General features: G+C 35.1%; 1 protein-coding gene across 7 annotated transcripts in view; it reads left to right on the forward strand.

Annotated features, from left to right (window-relative positions):
- Dmtn (transmembrane and coiled-coil domain 2 protein Dmtn) overlaps positions 1–20,000 on the forward strand; it is a 662,916-nt gene that overhangs the window by 490,852 nt on the left and 152,064 nt on the right. The window contains exon 1 of one of the 7 annotated variants that reach the window (XM_068392646.1): positions 16,732–16,915. The exons of the other annotated variants lie outside the window; for them this stretch is intronic. Coding sequence (XP_068248747.1) covers positions 16,848–16,915 — 68 coding nt within the window. The 5' untranslated portion in view covers positions 16,732–16,847. Of the gene's footprint in view, positions 1–16,731; positions 16,916–20,000 lie in introns of those variants that run through there. 7 annotated transcript variants of the gene reach the window in all.

Raw genomic sequence — 20,000 nt, forward strand, 5'->3', positions numbered from 1 at the left:
TGATGCTCGTAGAGTGTCACATGTAATTGAAATGGGGACTTTGGAAAAGTTTCTCAATTGCTCTTATTATGGCTCTCGCCGACGGAGCCAGACCCAACTTGAATGAAGTGATTTGTTGGATCTCGAATCCCTTTTCCCGTATTTTCCCAAAGAAATGTTGGGAGAGAATGTTGGTCCATCTTGTGATGGTTGTCATTTTATCAAACGGAGTATTAGGCATCTTTTGTATGTGTGTCATTGAAAGTAGTTGTTGGAGGGAAAATGTTGGTTTGGGGTGGGAGGCACTTTACATGTGTCTTTGTTGGAGAACACTTCGTTTTCAGGGGAGGTACCTTTGCCGGAAATGGAATTTGGTCCTTCTTTTGGACATTTTAATGAAAACTGTAACTAATACTCTGAATGAGACAGTTCTTGTATGATCGTGTGTTTGTAAGTGCCCGTTGTGATTGGTTTATAATTTAATTGAGGAGGGCTTTTGCATTTTTCCTTTTACTGTCTTAGGGTTTTTTTATTAGTGACATTCTCGGAAATGAAGAGCATTGTTGAATAATGAAATTTAATTCTTTTTTACAAGCCATGCCATTAATAATTATTTGCCAAGTATATCATCTTTGTATGTAAATTCACCCCTTTTCACGTTTTGTAAACAGTATTTTTACAGTATTACCTTTTTGAAATTCTCTCTCTCTCTCTCTCTCTCTCTCTCTCTCTCTCTCTCTAAATAGAAATAAGGTCAGCTCAATATTTTTGTATAATATCCTATATGTTGGGAAAATACAGACCTTTTTTTATCACCTAAATTTACGATATGGTCAAGAAAGCGAGTTATCAGTGTGTCAAGGGAGAGAAAGGGGAACATTAATAGAGAGAGGTAGGTGGGTAGCAAACGTTAGTCACAGCTGAAGACGTAGACCCATTGCACTTTTTTATGTTTGTTCATTTATTCAGTTTTGTCTTTATTTCTATCTTTTCAACACACCACTCTAATTGTAGTGAAATTTATTACTGGAATGACTGGCCTTGGTGTAGATATTAAACTAGAACATTAAGAATTCCTGTTTTTGTATTTATAAGATTTTTTATTCGTTCAGTGCTGAAATAAAGTAAATAGAAGCTGCTGTTGTAGTGTTGTAAAACAGACATTCAGACGTATAGAAAAAAAAATGTATGAGAAATTTATTGGATTGGTAATAGGAAATGAGTAGACCTAGAGTATGCTGATGATGCTGTCCTTCTTATCAGAACACCAGAGGATTTGCAATGCTTGCTTACTGTAATGGATGAAATATCACATGAGGTGGGGCTGAAGATAAATAAAAGAAAGACAGAGATGGTGAGAACGGAGGATGCAATAGAAGATGAAATATTATTGAAAGGAGAAAGTATTAATGAAATAGAATCTTTTAAGTATTTGGGAATTATTTACAATACAGGGGCTTTAGAATTAGAGTTTTGTGAAAGATTGAAAAAAAATATGATCAGACAATCGCAAGGTTAAGTAAAATTTGAAGATCAAATTGCCTGAAATTGAATATAAAAATCAGACTATACTTTATATCGATTTATTGATATCGGTGTTACTGTATGGACACGAGTCGTGGTATGACAATGAAACAGTATCCAACAGCTTTAATAGATTTGAGAACAAAGCCCTCAGAAGGATATTGGGAGATAAATGGCAGTAAAGGGTTGGAAATAAAACTATAAGAGAGATTACTCAAATGCCATATGTGGATGAGATCATGGTGAGGGGCAGATGGAGATGGTTTGGGCATGCTCTTCGCATTCCCCCAAGAGAGATTAGTTCACCAATCATTTAACTGGGCTCCTCAAGGTACTAGAAGAGTTTGGAAGACCCAGGCCTACACGGTATAGGACTATGAAGTGTGAATTAGGAGGTGATAAATGGAGAAGTATTGAATTAAAAACTCAAGATAGAGAAGACTGGCGAAATCTAACTGAGGACCTTTGTGCCAATAAACGTAGGAGGAGATGATAATGTTACAATAAATAAATAGATTTATAAATGTCAATGGCTTACACAATCATTGGTTGTCATAATTTTACGATCACCGTTAGGATAGGCCTTGTCTTAAAGATAACGTAAAATTTTAGGTTCAGTTTCTCAGGTTGAATTTGTACATCTTGAAAACATGATGGTTATTAATGTAATGCTTTCATGTCTTCAGACCGTTCATGTCTAGGCAAGAACACGCATTGCATGCAAATTCTTGTGAGCAAAACTTCTATCTTATCCATGTGCTTGTATTTCCTATATATTCCTCTCTCTCTCTCTCTCTCTCTCTCTCTCTCTTCTCTCTCCTCTCTCTCTTGTATCTGCAGCAATATAACTCAAGTTATAAGCGGCACCATCTTACATAGTTGCGAGCTTGGCACGTTATTTAAGGAGGCGGCTTGTCGTGTATAGCCTGAAAGACTTTTAATGGGAGATTATGGAAATTTTGTTCAAGAGTCTCAGTATAGAAATGAGTAAAAACAATTATAATAGGATAGAATGAATAACCGGTACAAAGAAAATTTATGCTTAGTGAGAGACGTCTAACTTTTACATATGCAAGTATTAGAGAGCTGTAGTTTTGCGATGAATTGATTATATACAGAAAAATACTATATCTTTTTTTTGTTAGTGTCACATTTTTAAAGACATAATGAACCATTTTTTAAATGTTATGGATCATCTATTTGAACTGATATTAGCATAATGCATTGGGGAAGCATAAACCTTGAATTTAGAATCATTGATTTACTTAAAAGCTCCAGTTTCACGTGTGCTCGCATGAGTGTGCATGTCTACATTTACGGAGAAATAAGCACTTGCACATTTTGGCACCTTTCTTAACACGGAGAGAGAGAGAGAGAGAGAGAGAGAGAGAGAGAGAGAGAGAGAGAGAGTGCGCAAGGAGGTATCTAACATGAATTCCTTAACCCTTTTTATTCCCTTAGTGTCGAATGACAGGCGGTGGTGACGACACACTTTGATAGTTGGGAGGTTACTCTCTTTTTCTGATTTTAATGTGGCTACGATGTGACAGTTTGTTATTTATTGCATTTTAATCATTGTCGATAATGTGACTTTTTTTGTTCTCGTTGTAATGTTACGAGGAATTATCATGCTTCATAAATATTGTGTTTAAAATCAAAATTATCTCTTGAGTCTTTGTTAAACTACGGTATGAGTTGATTCACCCAACTTGTGTAAATATTAGTCAAGGTGTAGAAAGGTCGCCGACTGTACCTTGTCGGCAATTCCGGTTCTGGGATTAATCGTAACCAGTTTCTTGTGTACATTATATTCAAAATATGTGTTGTTTACTGGCTTATGTCACTTCTTGGTCTCGTAACTACTGCTGTTGCTAACTTATTAGTTGCACTTGAAAAGATGTGTCTGGAGTGGGGACTGGTGATTATTACGAGGTTAGAAACAATTTTTGAAATAAAAATAAAAAAAACAATGAAGAAAATTTTACTTTTTCATCTTTAAAATTTTTTCCTATATTTTAATTTTTCATATTTGCTCAATATAAAGAGCATATATGAAAAGGGCTCATATGATGTTTATTTTATTCTTTGAAATATATTATTAGGAAAGATGAAAATCTTAGGTTAATTTGCATTAATTTTTTTTCATTGTGCAATTATAGTGTAGGTAAAAATTTAGCTACCAGGCAATATAGCGTCTCTTTGTTACACCAAGAGTTCGTTGTAAAAATTTTTTTACCGTTATTCTAGTAACAAGGTGTGACTATATATATATATATATATATATATATATATATATATATATATATATATATATATATATATATATATATATATATATATATAGCCTACCTTAAATTTTATTGCACTTTTAATTAAATTTTAATGCAAATAACCTGTGTAAGGCAGATATATTTTCCCTGCCGTGTGAAGTGATAGTATTAGAAAGTTTATCGTGGAGTTTCCGAAAGCATGTCTCTTGGGTTTTGCATTAATATCTATCCCAACTTGAAGTTGGTGCGATGATTGCCTTGATTTATCAAGATTGTGTATGCAGAATTAGAATTGTAAATGCACATCTGAGAAGGCAGAAAGTCATGAAGTGATCTTAAATTAGGTCATTCTTTTCTAATCCGATTGATTGGACCTGGATTAGAAGTGGGTAAGGGCATGGGTAAGTAAATTTAAAGGTTTAAAGGTCGCTCATGACTGGCAGAGGCAAGGGCCAGTGACATTGCCATAGCAAGCAGGACAATGCCCTAGAGACTGACCATATTATATATGATCAGCGCCCAAGCCTCCTCTCCACCCAAGCTAGGACCAGGGAAGACCAGGCAGTGGCTGCTGATGACTCAGCAGATAGACCTATAGGTTCCCCCAAACCCCCCAAGCTTAGCTCACAAGGATGGTAAGGTTGCAGAAACTAATGGCACTAACGAGTCTGAGCGGGACTCGAACCCCCGACTGGCTAACACCAAGCAGAGACGTTACCAATCAGGCCACAGCAACCGACAATCAAGGCTCACGCGAAACATGCAACCTAAGTAAGCATATACAGTATTGGTTATCGTTGTCAATCGTCGTCAATATCTCAAGATGGCAGACTGGCGGATTTTTCCGTCTGTAAAAATATTTTGTCTTTTCTTTATCCTTGAGAGAGAAATGGTTTGAGAAGTTTCTTTCTTTTGCAGTTCAAGATAAATACATTTCTATATATGAAGGAATTGAGTATACTGTACTGTATATCTCCTAACTGTGAATATTTCCTTTTTGTTGGAATGGATTTCTGTTCTCAAGTTTGTATCTTTAACCTTTGCTTGTTAGCAGAAACAGCAAATGTCAGTTTGATTTTAAAGATGTTTGAGAGAGAGAGAGAGAGAGAGAGAGAGAGAGAGAGAGAGAGAGAGAGAGAGAGAGAGAGAGAGAGAGCGTCGTCATTATAGGTTTATATTCATTTAATTATTTGGAGAATAATATGAGGACAATATGAGCTCTTTAAGCAAATATCTAAAAGACGAAATAATTATTACTCTTGAAGAAAGTCCCTGTTGGAGAGAAGGAAAAGAAGTTGGCAATAAGTGTAGGGAAAATAAGGGAAGTCATTCTCCTCGGTTTGGGAAAGGAGTTTTATGCCTGATGTAGACCAGGACACGGGTGAAAAATAGCCGGCTGTCATTAGCATAACCGTATTAAAGATTCAGTTCGAGATCCTGCAAGCATAATGAATGGCGCGTTTGCTGCCATCGCGGCTGCTTCGGTTGATACTACCCATGTGTGCTTTCGACTTTTCTCCTTGCGGGAAGGAGACAGTGTTCGGGTAATTTTGCTCCTCTGATTATAAAAGTTTCTGTTGTCTTTATGTTTCATTAGTAAAAAAAAAAAAAACTTTGGTCAAATGAGGAAACACAAAAGTTTTTCACTGGTGTTTTGCTTTATTCCGAAATTTTTTTTCACCCAAACACACGCGCACGCTCACATATACACATTATATATATATATATATATATATATATATATATATATATATATATATATATATACATATATTGTATGTGTATTGATTGTTTTATTGATTGTGTTATCAGCTGTGATTCTTTGTGCTTGAGTTTGTGTTTTTGAAATGTACATTAATTGGGCAGATAGCCTTGCACAGGTCAATCCTTTATCTTGATGCATGTTTATGTTTCCTATTAATGTCACCGACTTGATTTAATGTCTAGAAGGGAGATTTCCATAATTTATTTAATTGACTTTTCAGTCAGTTGTTTCCTTTGCCTTTGAACTTTTAAAATAGCTGGTTAATGAGATAATGAAATATGATTAGGAGGAAAGTTATCAGTAAGGTGGGATGAACTTGTATTGATTTAATCTAATTCTGGAAAGGACAGGTTCATTAGAGTCAGGGATTGAAGAAATCTAAACTGGCTTGGCGGAAAGACCCAGTAATCAACAGTCAGCGTTAATTGAAAAATATTTTAGGGTAAAAACTGATATTCCGAATCAATCTTTCCTTGATATTTTTACTACTGGCAGTTTGGATTAAACTTCAAAGGAATCAAACTCCTCTTCCCTTTCACTGGTTAATTTTCTATATTTACTCTATTATTACCATATATATTTTTAGAGTTTTAGGAAAGTGAAAGCTTTTAAAAAGTACCACTGCTTTGCCATAGCTCGTGAAACCAGTGGCCACGGGGTAAGGATCGAGGGATTTTCCAGTGGGATTGCTTGGCTTCCGCTCTGGGATTGTTTTTCGCTATGCACTGGCCTAAATACTTTATTATTTCAACTTGAACGACGACGACGTTTGAATTTTAGTTAAAGGTTAATACTGTGACCCTTTTAGATTTTTGGTCTAGAGATAGTTTCACTTCCAAGGCAAAGGTCGCGTCAGGTCATGGCGCGCCACATTGTTTATTTTTATATATCTTGTGAGTTCCCTGTTCGTGTTTTTTTATTCATATTTTCCATACCGATTCATTGACATCGATTCTTCTATTTTGAGTTATATTTCTTAAGAGACAGGATGGTAAAAAAAAAGAGAAAAAAAGAAAAAAAAAACTGTCACCGTTACCTGGGACCCATTGTGAAAATAATCTACCTTTGCCGATTTCTACGTCACGACTATCTCTTAAATTCGAATGGTTGACAATGATTTTACAACCTCAGTCAGTTTTTATCGCCTTTCTGTTTCACGAATTTTAACAAAGATTGTTTTTCCAAGATGAAATGAATAGTTTATTGATTACACTCCAAACATATCCACAGAAATAAGATTTTATATGCTAAAGAAGAGGCCTACATAACCGATTCCCTTATAGGACTGATTTTACCTAAGCCATAGAATTACACAGTCATTTTCAATATTTGCGAAATCATTCATCATAGGCACATATCATTGTGTGATTAGACCTCCATGTCATTATCATATTTTGATGTAGTAAAAGGATCATGGGGCCTGCACATCAATTTTTTTTCGTCAGTTGACTTTTCCTCCCAGATCTGTTGGAGAATATTCTATCATAGACAGTATAATCTTGATTGAAACAGGAGTCCACACACCTGACAACAACACTGAGATTACCAAACAATTTTTCGCTCAAGGGGCTAACTACTGCACTGTAATTGTTCAGTGGCTACTTTCCTCTTGGTAAGAGTAGAAGAGACTCATCAACAATGGTAAGCAGATCTTCTAGGACAGCCCAAAATCAAACCATTGTTGGGTAGTGCTATAACCTTTGTACCATGGTCTTCCACTGTCTTGGATTAGAGTTCTCTTGCTTGAGGGTACACTCGGGCACACTATCTTACTTCTCTTCATTTTGTTTTTTCTTTTTTTATTATTTTTAGTTTGTACATAAAAGATCTAATTTAATGTTGTTACTGTTCTTAAAATATCTTATTGTGATTGTTCATTACCTCTTTTGTAGTTTTTTTAGTGCTTTGTTTCCTTTCCTCACTGGGCTATAATTTCCCGTAGGAGCCCTTGGGCTTATAGTATACAGATTCTCGAACTATAGTTGTAGCTTCACTTGTAATAATAATGATAATAATAATAATAATAATAATAATAATGGTAATAATAATAATGATATTAATAATACTTGAATAATAGCAATTAGTAGATAATAGATAATTAATAATAATGATATTAATGATAATGCACGATGCACCGAATCGGCCATACGCCTTCACAGAGTAACCGATGTGAATCGTGATGGAGAGCATTTGATTTTCGGAAACCACTCCACAGCATTTGGCCCTAAGCTGACAATTAGTCAAGATAATCTTCGGACGCTATACCGACCAACCAGCAGGGCTCAATTGTCCTTACATAGTATTTGTTTTTCCTTCATTTTCAACATTTCTAGAGAGGTATAAATAAGATTTTGTTATTTCCGGGGCTATATTTTGGGAGTCATCATCAAAACTTTGATTTCATCATTGCTGAAATTCGTTAAACGGAAAGAAGATACAAATTAGCTAATGTTAGGAAATCATTGCCAACCAATCAGCTTCAAGAGAGAGGCGTGACGTGGAAGTGGGCAAAGGAGCTTATAAAGGTAGACGATTTTGACTTCGTGCAGTCGTTGGTTTCTTCGGTCATTATATTCATATATAAAATTGATATGTTATCTGTAAAAATAGATAATTGTTCATCAAGATTTAATTTGCAGTAGTAGAATCTAGATCTCAGTGAACATAAAGAGTATTAATGTGAAAGCTCTTTGCTAACTAAGTTTCTTTTAGATGCTACATACATGAGGTTGAAATAGGGTGTGATTGCTGAGACGATAAGAACGTTAATCTTTCTACCTGGAGTCACCTTGTGAGAGAGAGAGAGAGAGAGAGAGAGAGAGAGAGAGAGAGAGAGAGAGAGAGAGAGAGAGAGAGAGAGAGAGAGAGAGAGAACCCCGTGAAGGATAGCCTTACAACGCCGTCACTAACACAAATTCAATTCTCGAATCTATTTTGGTCGGAGTGATTTGCAAAGTAAGAACTCCCAAACGGAGCGATTTGTTAGCTCTGCTGATAATGTGTCGCTCTCCGGAAAATGAATATGCTTGAACGCTGCAACTATTCTCTCTCTCTCTCTCTCTCTCTCTCTCTCTCTCTCTCTCTCTCTCTCTCTCTCTCTCTCTCTCTCTCTCTCAGCCATCTTTACTGCGGTGCCCAACGTGAACCCAGAGATTAGACATTTCATGTTTTTCCTCTTAGGAGGAAAAGGCTGCATGACCCTCGTGTGCCGTAATTCAGTCTTTGTATCGTAATATTTTTTTCGTCCGCTTCTCCATTTTCCCTTTTAGAGTCTCTTGGGGGTTTCTTCTTACATGGCCTTATGGGTCATAATTTCATAGTCCATCGTAACAACGAGTTAGACGCTCTTTCGGGTCCCTGAGAGGAGAGACACATTTTCAAATGGGGTTTTGTACAGTATAGGTAAGTAATTAAAAAGTTTAAGTTAAAACAAACTCGATTAACTCAAGCCAGACTTGAGATTCATTTCATTTGTATAGTAAATGCTATCTTATGTTTATTACGTATAATTCGATTTCAGTAGACTGGATTTTTTTTAGTAGTTGTGATTTAATATCATAAATAAACATGTAATGTGTTCTTAATGTTGTGATTATATCCCGTAAATTATTTTGATAAGACTGAATAATACTTGGAAGAATGATACGATTCAAAAGCAAGAGGAGAGAGAGAGAGAGAGAGAGAGAGAGAGAGAGAGAGAGAGAGAGAGAGAGAGAGAGAGAGAGAGAGAGAGAGAGGCCAATGCTGCCATTGACAAATAGGAACCTAACACCAGCCAATTCCACTATCGGGCAATCCAAGATACTGACTGACTGTTCTCTCCTGCTGCAGAAGGTCAGGCAAGGCAACAAGAGCTAAATTATTTATACGATTTATTGTCTTAAAACTTTATACGAGAAATTTTAAAACGGGATCCTAATCACTCGAGATGTTCGCTTAGTTAATGAATTAGTAGAACGAATGTTCATTTTAAATGTATTGTAATTTTGAGTAGAATTTTCAAATAATGTTTATGCCTTAAAGAAAGAACCGAAAGTAATGGAATAATGGAGCCTCGGTGATTCTAGTCCCGTATGCTTGGTAATATTCATCATGTAGCATCCAACTGGAAGTCCCCTCCCTCTTCTGTGATATGGACACCGAAAGTAAATGTAGTTCACAGATAAATTGGTCGAAAAAAAAATAAGTTTGAAAACGGAAACAACGCATACAAAATTTACATGAGTGGCTTAAGTAACTTATTATTGTTATTCAAAATGTCTTCATATATTTATACGTTGCAATCATAGTGATAGTCGAGAAATGGTTTATGATGACGTGGATCTCATTTGACAACTGTCTAAGGATGTCCATAAAGTAGACGCCTGTTCCATAAAATTCATCCTAATTCAGTACCACATTTTAATCTATTTTAACTTATGAGAGCCTTCCCTAAAAACATGTACTCAGCCATTCCCGGAAGTAAGAAGTAAATGTGGAGGTTTAGCTTTTAGAGGCACTTGAAAACGGAAAAGACATTTTATGTGACGTGGTTAATTGGACGGTACTCTGTTGAGCTCAAATTTGCATAATCAGGAAGCGGAGTCACATTGTCCCTCTTCACAACGAGAAATTAATGTTTGGTGGATAATAGACTTATTTTTTATATGAAGGAAGGGAAAGTTATACTATCTTATGGAATATATCAGGCTATTTGTTCATTGTTTCAGTAGTATCTAGTGAACGAAAAGACGTTTTCAAATTTTTTTACTGTTATCTGATGTTATCTATCTGAGAGTTTCGAATGTCAATCATTTTTTTTTACTGACCCATGTTGCTTTGTGTCTACTCTACTTTTTATCCTGAAAGTTTTATAATATTCTTTAATCATTAGTGATTTTTATGAAAGATGATAGTTAATGTCTTGAAGCTGTGTGAGTTGAGATTACGAGTTACTTAAAGGGAAAGATGCGCTTGGGTACATCATCACTGACAGGTAGAATGTCACGGGGTCGCTTAGAGGTCACACATAATGCTATGGTGTTTCAGGCTGGGATTAGAAAGCTCTTTTTCTCTTTTCATACAAAGGAACCTTTTGAATATACAGTAAGGTTGAAAGGATGAGACGACCTGAGAGTAATTTAAGATAGAAGAGAAATAGTCCGAAAACTATTGTTAAAAAAATATTTGATTTTTTAAGAATTACCTCTTTGGTCAACTAGCCCCGGTCTACCCTACTGAAGTCAATATCTAAATTAGCTTTGCATTCCTTTTGGAAAAAAAGGAGTGGCTTCTTTCTTTCCTGTGATGAGTTTTGCGCGTTTTCACACACTTAATTTACAAGCGAAAATCAAAGTAATTGATCATAATAAGAAATAAGATCAATTAACAAGAAAAAAGGTTGTATAGATTTGGGTATTTATATCTTACTCTGATTTGATTATTGCATTACATCAAATATTTGTCTATAATTATTTGTTGGGTAACGTGTTAGTATTATTATTACTATTATTATTGCTATTACTAGCTATGCTACAACCTTAGTTGGAGAAGCAGGATGCTATAAGCCCAAAGGCTCCAACAGCAAAAAAAATAGCCCATTGAGGAGAGGAAATAAAAAAAATAAATAAACTATATGAGAAGTAATGAACAATTGAAAAATATTTTAAGAACAGTCACAACATTAAAACAGATCGTTCATATGTAAACTATAAAATGAGACGCTTGTTCAACATAAAAACATTTATTGCAAGTTTGAACTTTTGAAGTTCTATCGATTCAACTACCCGATTAGGAAGATCATTCGACAACTTGGTCACAGCTGGAATAAAACTTCTAGAATACTGTCTGACTATAGAATTAACTACATACGTAGTATTACGAACAGGGTGATACTGCCCGGGAAGATTTGAAATTAAAGGATGGTCAGAATTATAAAATATTTTATGCAACATTCAAATTGAACTAATTGAACGACGGTGCCAGAGATTTGACACCACAACAGGGAAGACACATTTACTCCAGTACAAACCTTTAAGAGATATACTGGGGGAAAACTGTAATACCTTGAACTTGAGAAAATTTATACAAAGTATTGGGTTGTATTACGAGCTATGATTGATTTTATTAATTTATTTATTTATTTTACCCTTTTAATCCCTATTTATTTCACATCTAGATTTTATTGTATGAAAGTGTTGCGATTTGTATTAAAGGTTAAAATGATACTAAATGGTGTGAGTTTACAGATATGATTGAATGATTTTCGTTATATAGCGCTGAATGGCCTTTGATGCCCCAGTGCTTGGCTTAATGCCTAAATCCTATATTCAATTCAATTCACAACAGCGAAGAATGCCTTGGGTGTTTTGAGGGATAGAAGGAAACGTGCCTGAACCCAGCCAGATTGCATATCGACTCGAGAAATGTCTTTGGCGTTGATTTCCTTTTATAAAGAGACTTCATTAAATGTGTACCAGGAAGGGAAGGGACGCTTGTGCAGTGAATGAGTGTGCAAGGCTGCTGAGCAATACGGCACTCTCCTTTAATCCTCCCTCGGGAATTATGTCGAGAGCATCGATCGGAAGAAAACTTTTCAGTCTCGATTTTTCAATCCTAACTCAAATTCCTACACGTGTATGTATCACTCTTTCTCATTTGGCATTACAAATTATCACTCTAGAAAGGGGTTGTTGTTTTATAAGAATCATGATTAGGTGGATTTTTTTTAGCAAAATATATCTACCCTTTATATTTGTCTCTTTTTTTGGCTACTATTATTGTTTTAATCAAATGCATTAGAAGTCTTATATTGTGAATAGCATTCTAATTTCAATTGTTTCACAATAGTGGTCTAATAAAAATATATATATTTCTTGATTACTTCCGATGTTTTAGGGCATTTTGGTAAAACTTCGTAGATTTTGTCCTTGTGTTTTTGCATAGTATTTTGTCTCCAAAGCACATGCGCACGATTACTTTACGTCTCTAAATGTATATGGGCACAATTATCCGAATACCCATGTAAACGAACACGATATCCCGTTAAAAAAGTGTTTTGAAAGTTAAAAGGAGTCCTTCCTTCTCCGTCGGAGAATGAGTCTACACGATTAGAGTTATGCGAGCCTGCCGTTCTCGTTCTTGTCTTCTTGTGTGTTTATGTGTCAGATAGTAGGTTGGCCAGGGCACCATCCACCCGTTGAGATACTACCTCTAGACAGTTATTGGGTCCTTTGACTGACCAGATAGTACTACATTGGATCCCTCTCTCTGGTTACGGTTCATTTTTTTCCATTGCCTACAAATGCACCGAATGGTATGGTCTATTCTATACATATTCTCCTCTGTCCTCATACACCTGACAACACTGAGATTACCAAACAATTCTTCTCTTTCGAAGGGTTAAATGCTGTTCTGTAATAGTCCAGTGGCTACTTTCCTCTTGTTAAGGGTAGAAGAGACTTTAGCTATGGTAAGCAGCTCTTCTAGGAGGACACTGCAAAATCAAATCATTGTTCTCCACTCTAACGTAGTGCCATAGCCTTTGTACCATGATCTTCCACAGTTTTGTTGTAGAGTTCCCTTGTTTAAGGGTACATTCAGGCACACTATTCTATCTTGTTTCTCTTCCTGATGAAGTTTTTATAGTTTATATATGAAATATTTATTTTAATGTTGTTGTTCTTAAACATCTCTTGTAGTTTTTTCCTTATTTCCTTTCCTCACTGTGCTATTTTCCCTGTTGGAGCCCTTGGGCTTACGTATAGCATCCTCCTTTTCCAACTAGGGTTGTAGCCTAGCAAGTATTAATAATAATTAGTTTCTCGTGTAAGCAAGAATTAGATTAAGTAGTTACGATGAATATTTACGAACACTAACAGTTGAAGTGCTTTTAAAAGAAACCTCCTGTTACCTTTTTAGACATTAAATTTCTGTTGCCGGCCGCTAATCCCTCCTTCCCAAGGGTGTTCCATCCACTTCAGATCATGATGAGCCCGGATACGGTTTCATTGGCAACAGCTTAGATACCAGTCGTTTAATATTTTGATATAAAATTAATCAAAGATATTGTTTGTTTACTACATAAGGGTTGCTAAATGTATCATTAACCTTTGCTTATCATGATTTAGTTAGTGTAATTGTTCACGAATATCTGTAAAGAATTCGTAGTTTGATGGTTAAGTCTTGCTAGAGCAATGATTTATACTAATTATAACTTTTGTAATTTTTATTCGACTAGAAAGAGCTTTTGTAGGACCTTCGTTGTATTTATTTATTTTTTCCATAGCGTATATTGTGCTTAGTTTGACTTTGCCTATATGCACTCATGAACGCACATTGATCATCAGTGGCAGTGACTCTTGAATGGTCTATTTGTTTGTTTTTGTAATATTCACGTCGAATGCACATCAGGCCATCTGAGGTACATGTCACGGTGTATTATGATAGACTGCTTCCACTTCGTTTTAAGTTAGGTTTTTTTATTTTAATCAATGTTCAATTTTTAATCTAATACTATTTCTTTATTACTTCGGCATTAATAAACATTAATTGTATGATGCCAGACATTTACCATTCATTCATTCATTCTCCTACCATTTTCACTCCACCAACTGATGCTTGTGTTGTTGCTCTTACCGTCTTTGTAAAATTCCGGCCTCTCCTCTCTCTAAATGGTCTTAGAATAGTGTGTAGCCTTTCCGAGAGAGACGGAAGTTGCTTTTAGATGTGTCACACAAAGTACGTTCGTGTGGCTTCCGGATGGCATTGGTCTTTACGTCAGAGTACACTGGGGCATTGCTCCTTTTGCAGTGTCAGCGGAATCTGGATAAGTTGAGGTCTGGCCCGCTGAAGTATAATTCAGCTTATCTCTCGCTTTCTATTTGTCTGGGTTCCTTTACTCTCTTTAAGAGTCTTAAGAAACATTAGAGTATTGAGAAGTTCTTACATTTATTTAATTTATTTAATCATTATTTTAGGCGTGCCATATACTGGGAATTCATTTATACATCATTTGAGGGTGTGTTTGTATTCACCTACTTAACGAGTGAAGTTGTATTTTTTCATGTATCCATTTTTTATTTTCATGTAAAATCATCGTGGAGTTTGGAAATGCCGCTTAACTCTTGTCAAGAGAGTTTTTTTTCTCTTTCATGTTTTTGTTTCTTATTCGTATGCCAGAGATGCTCTCTTTGGTTGTTTCTTTATTAGTTGTGACTTTCATGCTTCTTAGAAATCAGTAGTTAAATGAAACTCGTGACTGTCTAAAGGAAGCATTAGTTGTATAATTAATTATGCGAATGAAAAAATGCCATTTTTATTCATTTAAGGCCTATCAGTCAAATGATTTGCACTTCATATTATTTTCAGTTGCAAAACTCCCAAATTTTAGAAAGTGTCATCTGAACTTGAGTACTTGATCATGAAAATGGATTCTGAAGATATGAATTAGCAAAGAATATTACGAAGACGATTGTCATTTCCTATCTACGAATCTTGGATGTTAGGATGCCAGAAAACCTCAAATCCATCAATCTATCTTATATACGAGACTGGCTACGACGCAATTATTTTATTTTATTCTTTTACCTGATTTTCTTTAAATCCTCTTCTAGATAACGTTCATGTTCTCTTGTTTTCATGAGATGACTCATTAAGAGTATTGGTATCGCTTCCACGATAGCGTCCCACCTTTTCCGTTTTCTTTACGTGGACAGGAGACGTGGCTCTGGGCTGGTTTTTGTTAACCTTATTAAATATAAAGTTACAAAGGGTATTGTTTGATTTTCCGTCGAGTTTTTTTTTTTTTTTTCAAAAAATTTCGTTGCCTCCGTCAAGACGAATTGGATGAAAGTTCGTTAGGTCCTCCCTTTCTTCATTCCTTTGAAGTGGGTGAAACTATGAAAGGTTATTAATAAACTTTTATATATATTCCTTTTTTTTTTCAATGAGGAAATATCTTTAAAACTTTCATCAAATTTTAGGCCCTATTAAATAATTGAATATCACTCGTTATATATATATATATATATATATATATATATATATATATATATATATATATATATATATATATATATATATATATATATATATATATATATATATATATATATATATAATGGTACAGCACGCATTTGAACATAATGGCCTTTAAGAAACGATAATTTCTCTTTGATTAGAGAAGTCTTTTAATTAAGCTTTGTCTTGATAAGTTTGGGCTACATTTTGGCTAGACTGAAAATGCTCAGTTTCTGTTCATTTCAGTGGTCACAAAGTTGCTCGCAAGGAAAACGATTATGTTATCGTAGACGCAGTATTTTTTTTTTCCTTGCTTTTTTGTTGTTAATCTTAACCAGCTTGATTCGCTGATGACTTCTGCATTGGTATTTAATCGAATTTCAATTGCACATTTAGTTGAGGATGAAATTGTCACCTTCATATTCTGATGAATTGGTAATCAAACCCATAGAAGTGATGATCGTCGAAGATTAGTAATAAATGATAGAAAGCTGCCCTTGGAATAATCATGTTTTTCATTAAAGGAAACTGAAGTACCTCATATTTAGTTGAAATGTTCATGTTTCCAGAACGATTAATTATTGTGGAGAGGAAGCCAATAAATAATTTGCTATCCATTTGCCTACTATCTATTATTAATATTATCAGGTAACACAATTTGGTGGGTAACAGATCTGACCCCTACCCTACCATAAATCTATCCTATTTCTTTTCCTAATGGCTGCTTTTGTTTTCTGACAATCCTCGACACAATTGTTAGGTTTCACTTTAGGTAACGGGGGTGTGTGTATACGCGTGTTTGTGCACCTGTGTTTGAGTATGTGTATTTATACCATATTTAGTAGACAGAACCAGGTAAGCACACGATTTTTATGGTTTCCGTGCTACGTGACGTTTAAGCTTTAACCTACATGTGGGCGTGGTGAATGTGTGAAAAGAGATTTTAAGGCTTTTTTGGGTGTGTGTGGGTGTGTGTTTGTGTGAGGTTGCTAAAGATGTTGTGGATTAGGGAGTTAAGAAAAACGGGGGCGTGGGAAGAAAAAGAGGAGGAAGCCTCTTGCCAGACCCCATCTTCCAGGAATTCTTAAGGTGTCTGTCTATGTAGCTGTTGATCTGGCGTTTGAGCAGGACGGACGTGCGTCTCTGTACTGCCCAGGGAACTAAATATTCCCTGGATTGATATTTGTAATCGATTGGTTAACGTCTTGGAGGAAATAGTATTGTGAATTTTACACGTGAATGAAGCTAGTTTTGAAATTTTCATATACAGTAGATTATGAGGGGCGTGAGTGTTTGTGTTGGCGTCAGCTATGTTCGCCCGTGATCAGCAATCACTGCTTGACTGGTACTGGCTGGGGGTTTGCCGGTTTGTTAACAGGTAATTTCATTTTCTCTTTCGTATTTCTGCATTCGATCATCAATCATGTAGATGTTTTTTTTTGTTTCGTTGAATTGGTGTTTTTGTTTCATGCTTGCTGCAGTTATTGATATTTTTAATCGTGTATGAATTAAGTGTTGATGCTATGAAAATGGATGAAATTTAGTGTGTAGTGCGTATCGCAAATTTAAACGTATATATGACTTTACACTCCGTAATATGCTACAGGTAAAAAAGGGCTCTCGATGTGTGTTTTTGTATTTGAGTAAGCAGCTCATGTTCTGATGTGGGTCACAAAACTCATTTCTTCAATGACGTACTTTCCCGAGTAAGATGTGTACTGGATTTTATTTTTTCATCTTTTTTTGGTTTTAGTAAGTGTTCTAACTACTGTCTTAATTGATTGTATTACAATAATGGTTTGTGAAACAAATGATTTCTTCAAATTTACTTGGGTGTCATATTCTTGAAGCATCATTTATTAACTTTCAGAATTGAATATTGGTATTCACTTCCTCTAGTCGTTCTTTGAGACGAGCATGTGAATATATCAAATTCATGGGAGTTCTAAGAAATGTCCTTGAATTGGCTCTAGCTTGGAGACCAGTTGGTCCCAGAGATTTTCCATTCTTTAGATAGGGGGTGTATTGTCCAGACGTTTATCCATGTCTCAGTTTCATCTTTCCACTTTTCAAATTTCAGATTCAGAGTTTGAGTGTGTGTAATAAAGGAGCTGGGATCTTTTTTTGATTTTATGAAACGTTCTTCCAATGTTTTACGTCTTTTCCATCGCACACTTCATATGCAAAACAGTGGGAAGAGAAATGGGCGGTCGTTTTCCCTACGTTTCCCCTCCTGAGGTATTGATTTTCTTGGTTTATACTGAAACTTCTTCAGGGACGGTGATGGCTTGTGGTCTATCCTTCGCAAGTTTTTGACAAAGGCACCTGTTTTATGTGGAATTGTCATTTTCCTGATTATTAAAGAGGTTGAAGTAGAAACAGTCATTTTTTAACTTCACTACTGTTATCTAGATAGAAGAAAGACTACATCTTCTCTCATTTTTGTTAATGGCACACAGCTCTGTGATTGACAGCTTACAGACCCAGAAACATTTGATTGTGTATTTGCATCGGTAACCGATTAGTATGAATTATCGCGGTTCCTGATTGGGTTTATTGCTTGATATAGCGGGCGAATGACGTGGCGTACCAAATCCATCGGCTTTAGAAATGTGCAAAGATATTTTTGGTTAGAATACAAGGTAATAGTCTTCACGCACACGAGGACATCGTCTTAATATGTTGGCCTTTAACAGTGAATTAGAAAGTGAATATTAGTGTGGAAGTATGAATATGTTTTCATAATGTATATGTTCTCATTTGCTCATCTGCGGTTCGTTTGTGTCTGTATGAATTTAATTTTACATAGTTATAAATCTAAGTATTTACCTGTGACTTTTAAATTTATATCTTCGAAGGAGTTGAATGATTTTCTGTCATGATTTTATATAAACCCGGCAAATATCTATAGCCTTGTGTAATTATATTTATTTGCTTTTATATTCTTTAAAATACTACTAGAAATTATGTTTTATCACAATAATCCACTATTATTATTATTATTATTATTATTATTATTATTATTATTATTATTATCATTATTATTATTGTTGTTGTTGTTGGTTTTCGCTGTAGGTGAGAATTGTCATTCTTGTCCTATTTTTCTACAGTTCTAGTGAGTCGTCTAATGAACTGTTCGAGTGGGGCTTCCACTGGTGTGATCATTAGATTTACTTTCAAATGGATGAACCAGTTCTTTAATCAGTTCTGTTTTACTTTTTCTTATAAAATTCACTACATTTTTATCGGCATCAAAACAACTTTGAATAATTTTTTGCTGTATATTTTTTGTTAAAGTTTAGAGGAAGCTTCAACCAAAACTATTGTGATTGTTTTATAAATTTATGTCGACATTTGTTTGATGTCCGTCAGGCAATTGCCTGTAACTACTTTTGGTGACTGCAGTGACGTTTTTGGAGTTTCAATATTTGAGTTTGATAAGAAATGTTAAACATCCATGGATGGGAAGTCCCCGAGGGATTAATACTATATAAAATAAATTTTGGTCATCTCATTGAAATAATCTACTGAAATAAAGTTCTTTTAATAACACATTATAACTGTAACCGGGAAATCGTAATGGAAAATGTCTTTCTTAAAGATATTTCGTTAGAAATAAAATTAAAATTGTTGAAATTAATTAAGCACTGTAACAAGGAATATATCATAGTAAATGACATATATCCCCTTTAAATGGCATGTTATGAAGGGTAAAAGTACCTAAAAATTGAATTTTGTTGTGTGGAAAAAAATGTGGAAATCGTCCATATGGTGATAGTACTATAGTATGATTTTGATGGAACTGTCAATCAATATCAGATTTATGCTCGACTCATTGGGAGAATATATCCAGGAAGGTGTTCAGGGGAGTCATCAGCAACGGTTAGTTCTTTATCCCATTCGGCAATGACCTCTTTGTCATTTAAGTGATTTTGAAAATATTGCCGAGATTTTAATTTCTTTTTTATCTCCTGCAAAAGATCGTCTCCCTTTGGATTCCAGGTGATCGATCAAAAGGGATTTTGAGCAGGGCTGAGTGAAAAGTATATCTTCTAATTGTTGATATCATGGCCATTGTTATGTCTATTTAAAACCATTTTCATTGTTTCTTATTCCTTTTTTTTTGCGTCATATTATTACATTGGGTGTTCGTCTAAATCTATTTTTATGAATGATTTGGGGTCGCTTTTCGTATAGTTCGTCATTTTACTTTGTATTACCATTACTTGTGGTTATAAAGCGAAGACTTTTAAACCTAGTTCCTTTGAAATTCTCTCTCTCTCTCTCTCTCTCTCTCTCTCTCTCTCTCTCTCCTCTCTCTCTCTCTCTCTCTCTCTCTGACGTATGTGTAACAGTACAATGTGTGTTTTTTATCCAGATGTATTAGTCTTCGGAAAATAGTAAATTGTAGTCGGACACTTTGTGGTTTCGGTCATGATATTGAATGAATAGCAATCTGTTTG

This window comes from Palaemon carinicauda, chromosome 18 (assembly GCF_036898095.1).
Source record: "Palaemon carinicauda isolate YSFRI2023 chromosome 18, ASM3689809v2, whole genome shotgun sequence".
Lineage (NCBI taxonomy): Eukaryota > Metazoa > Arthropoda > Malacostraca > Decapoda > Palaemonidae > Palaemon > Palaemon carinicauda.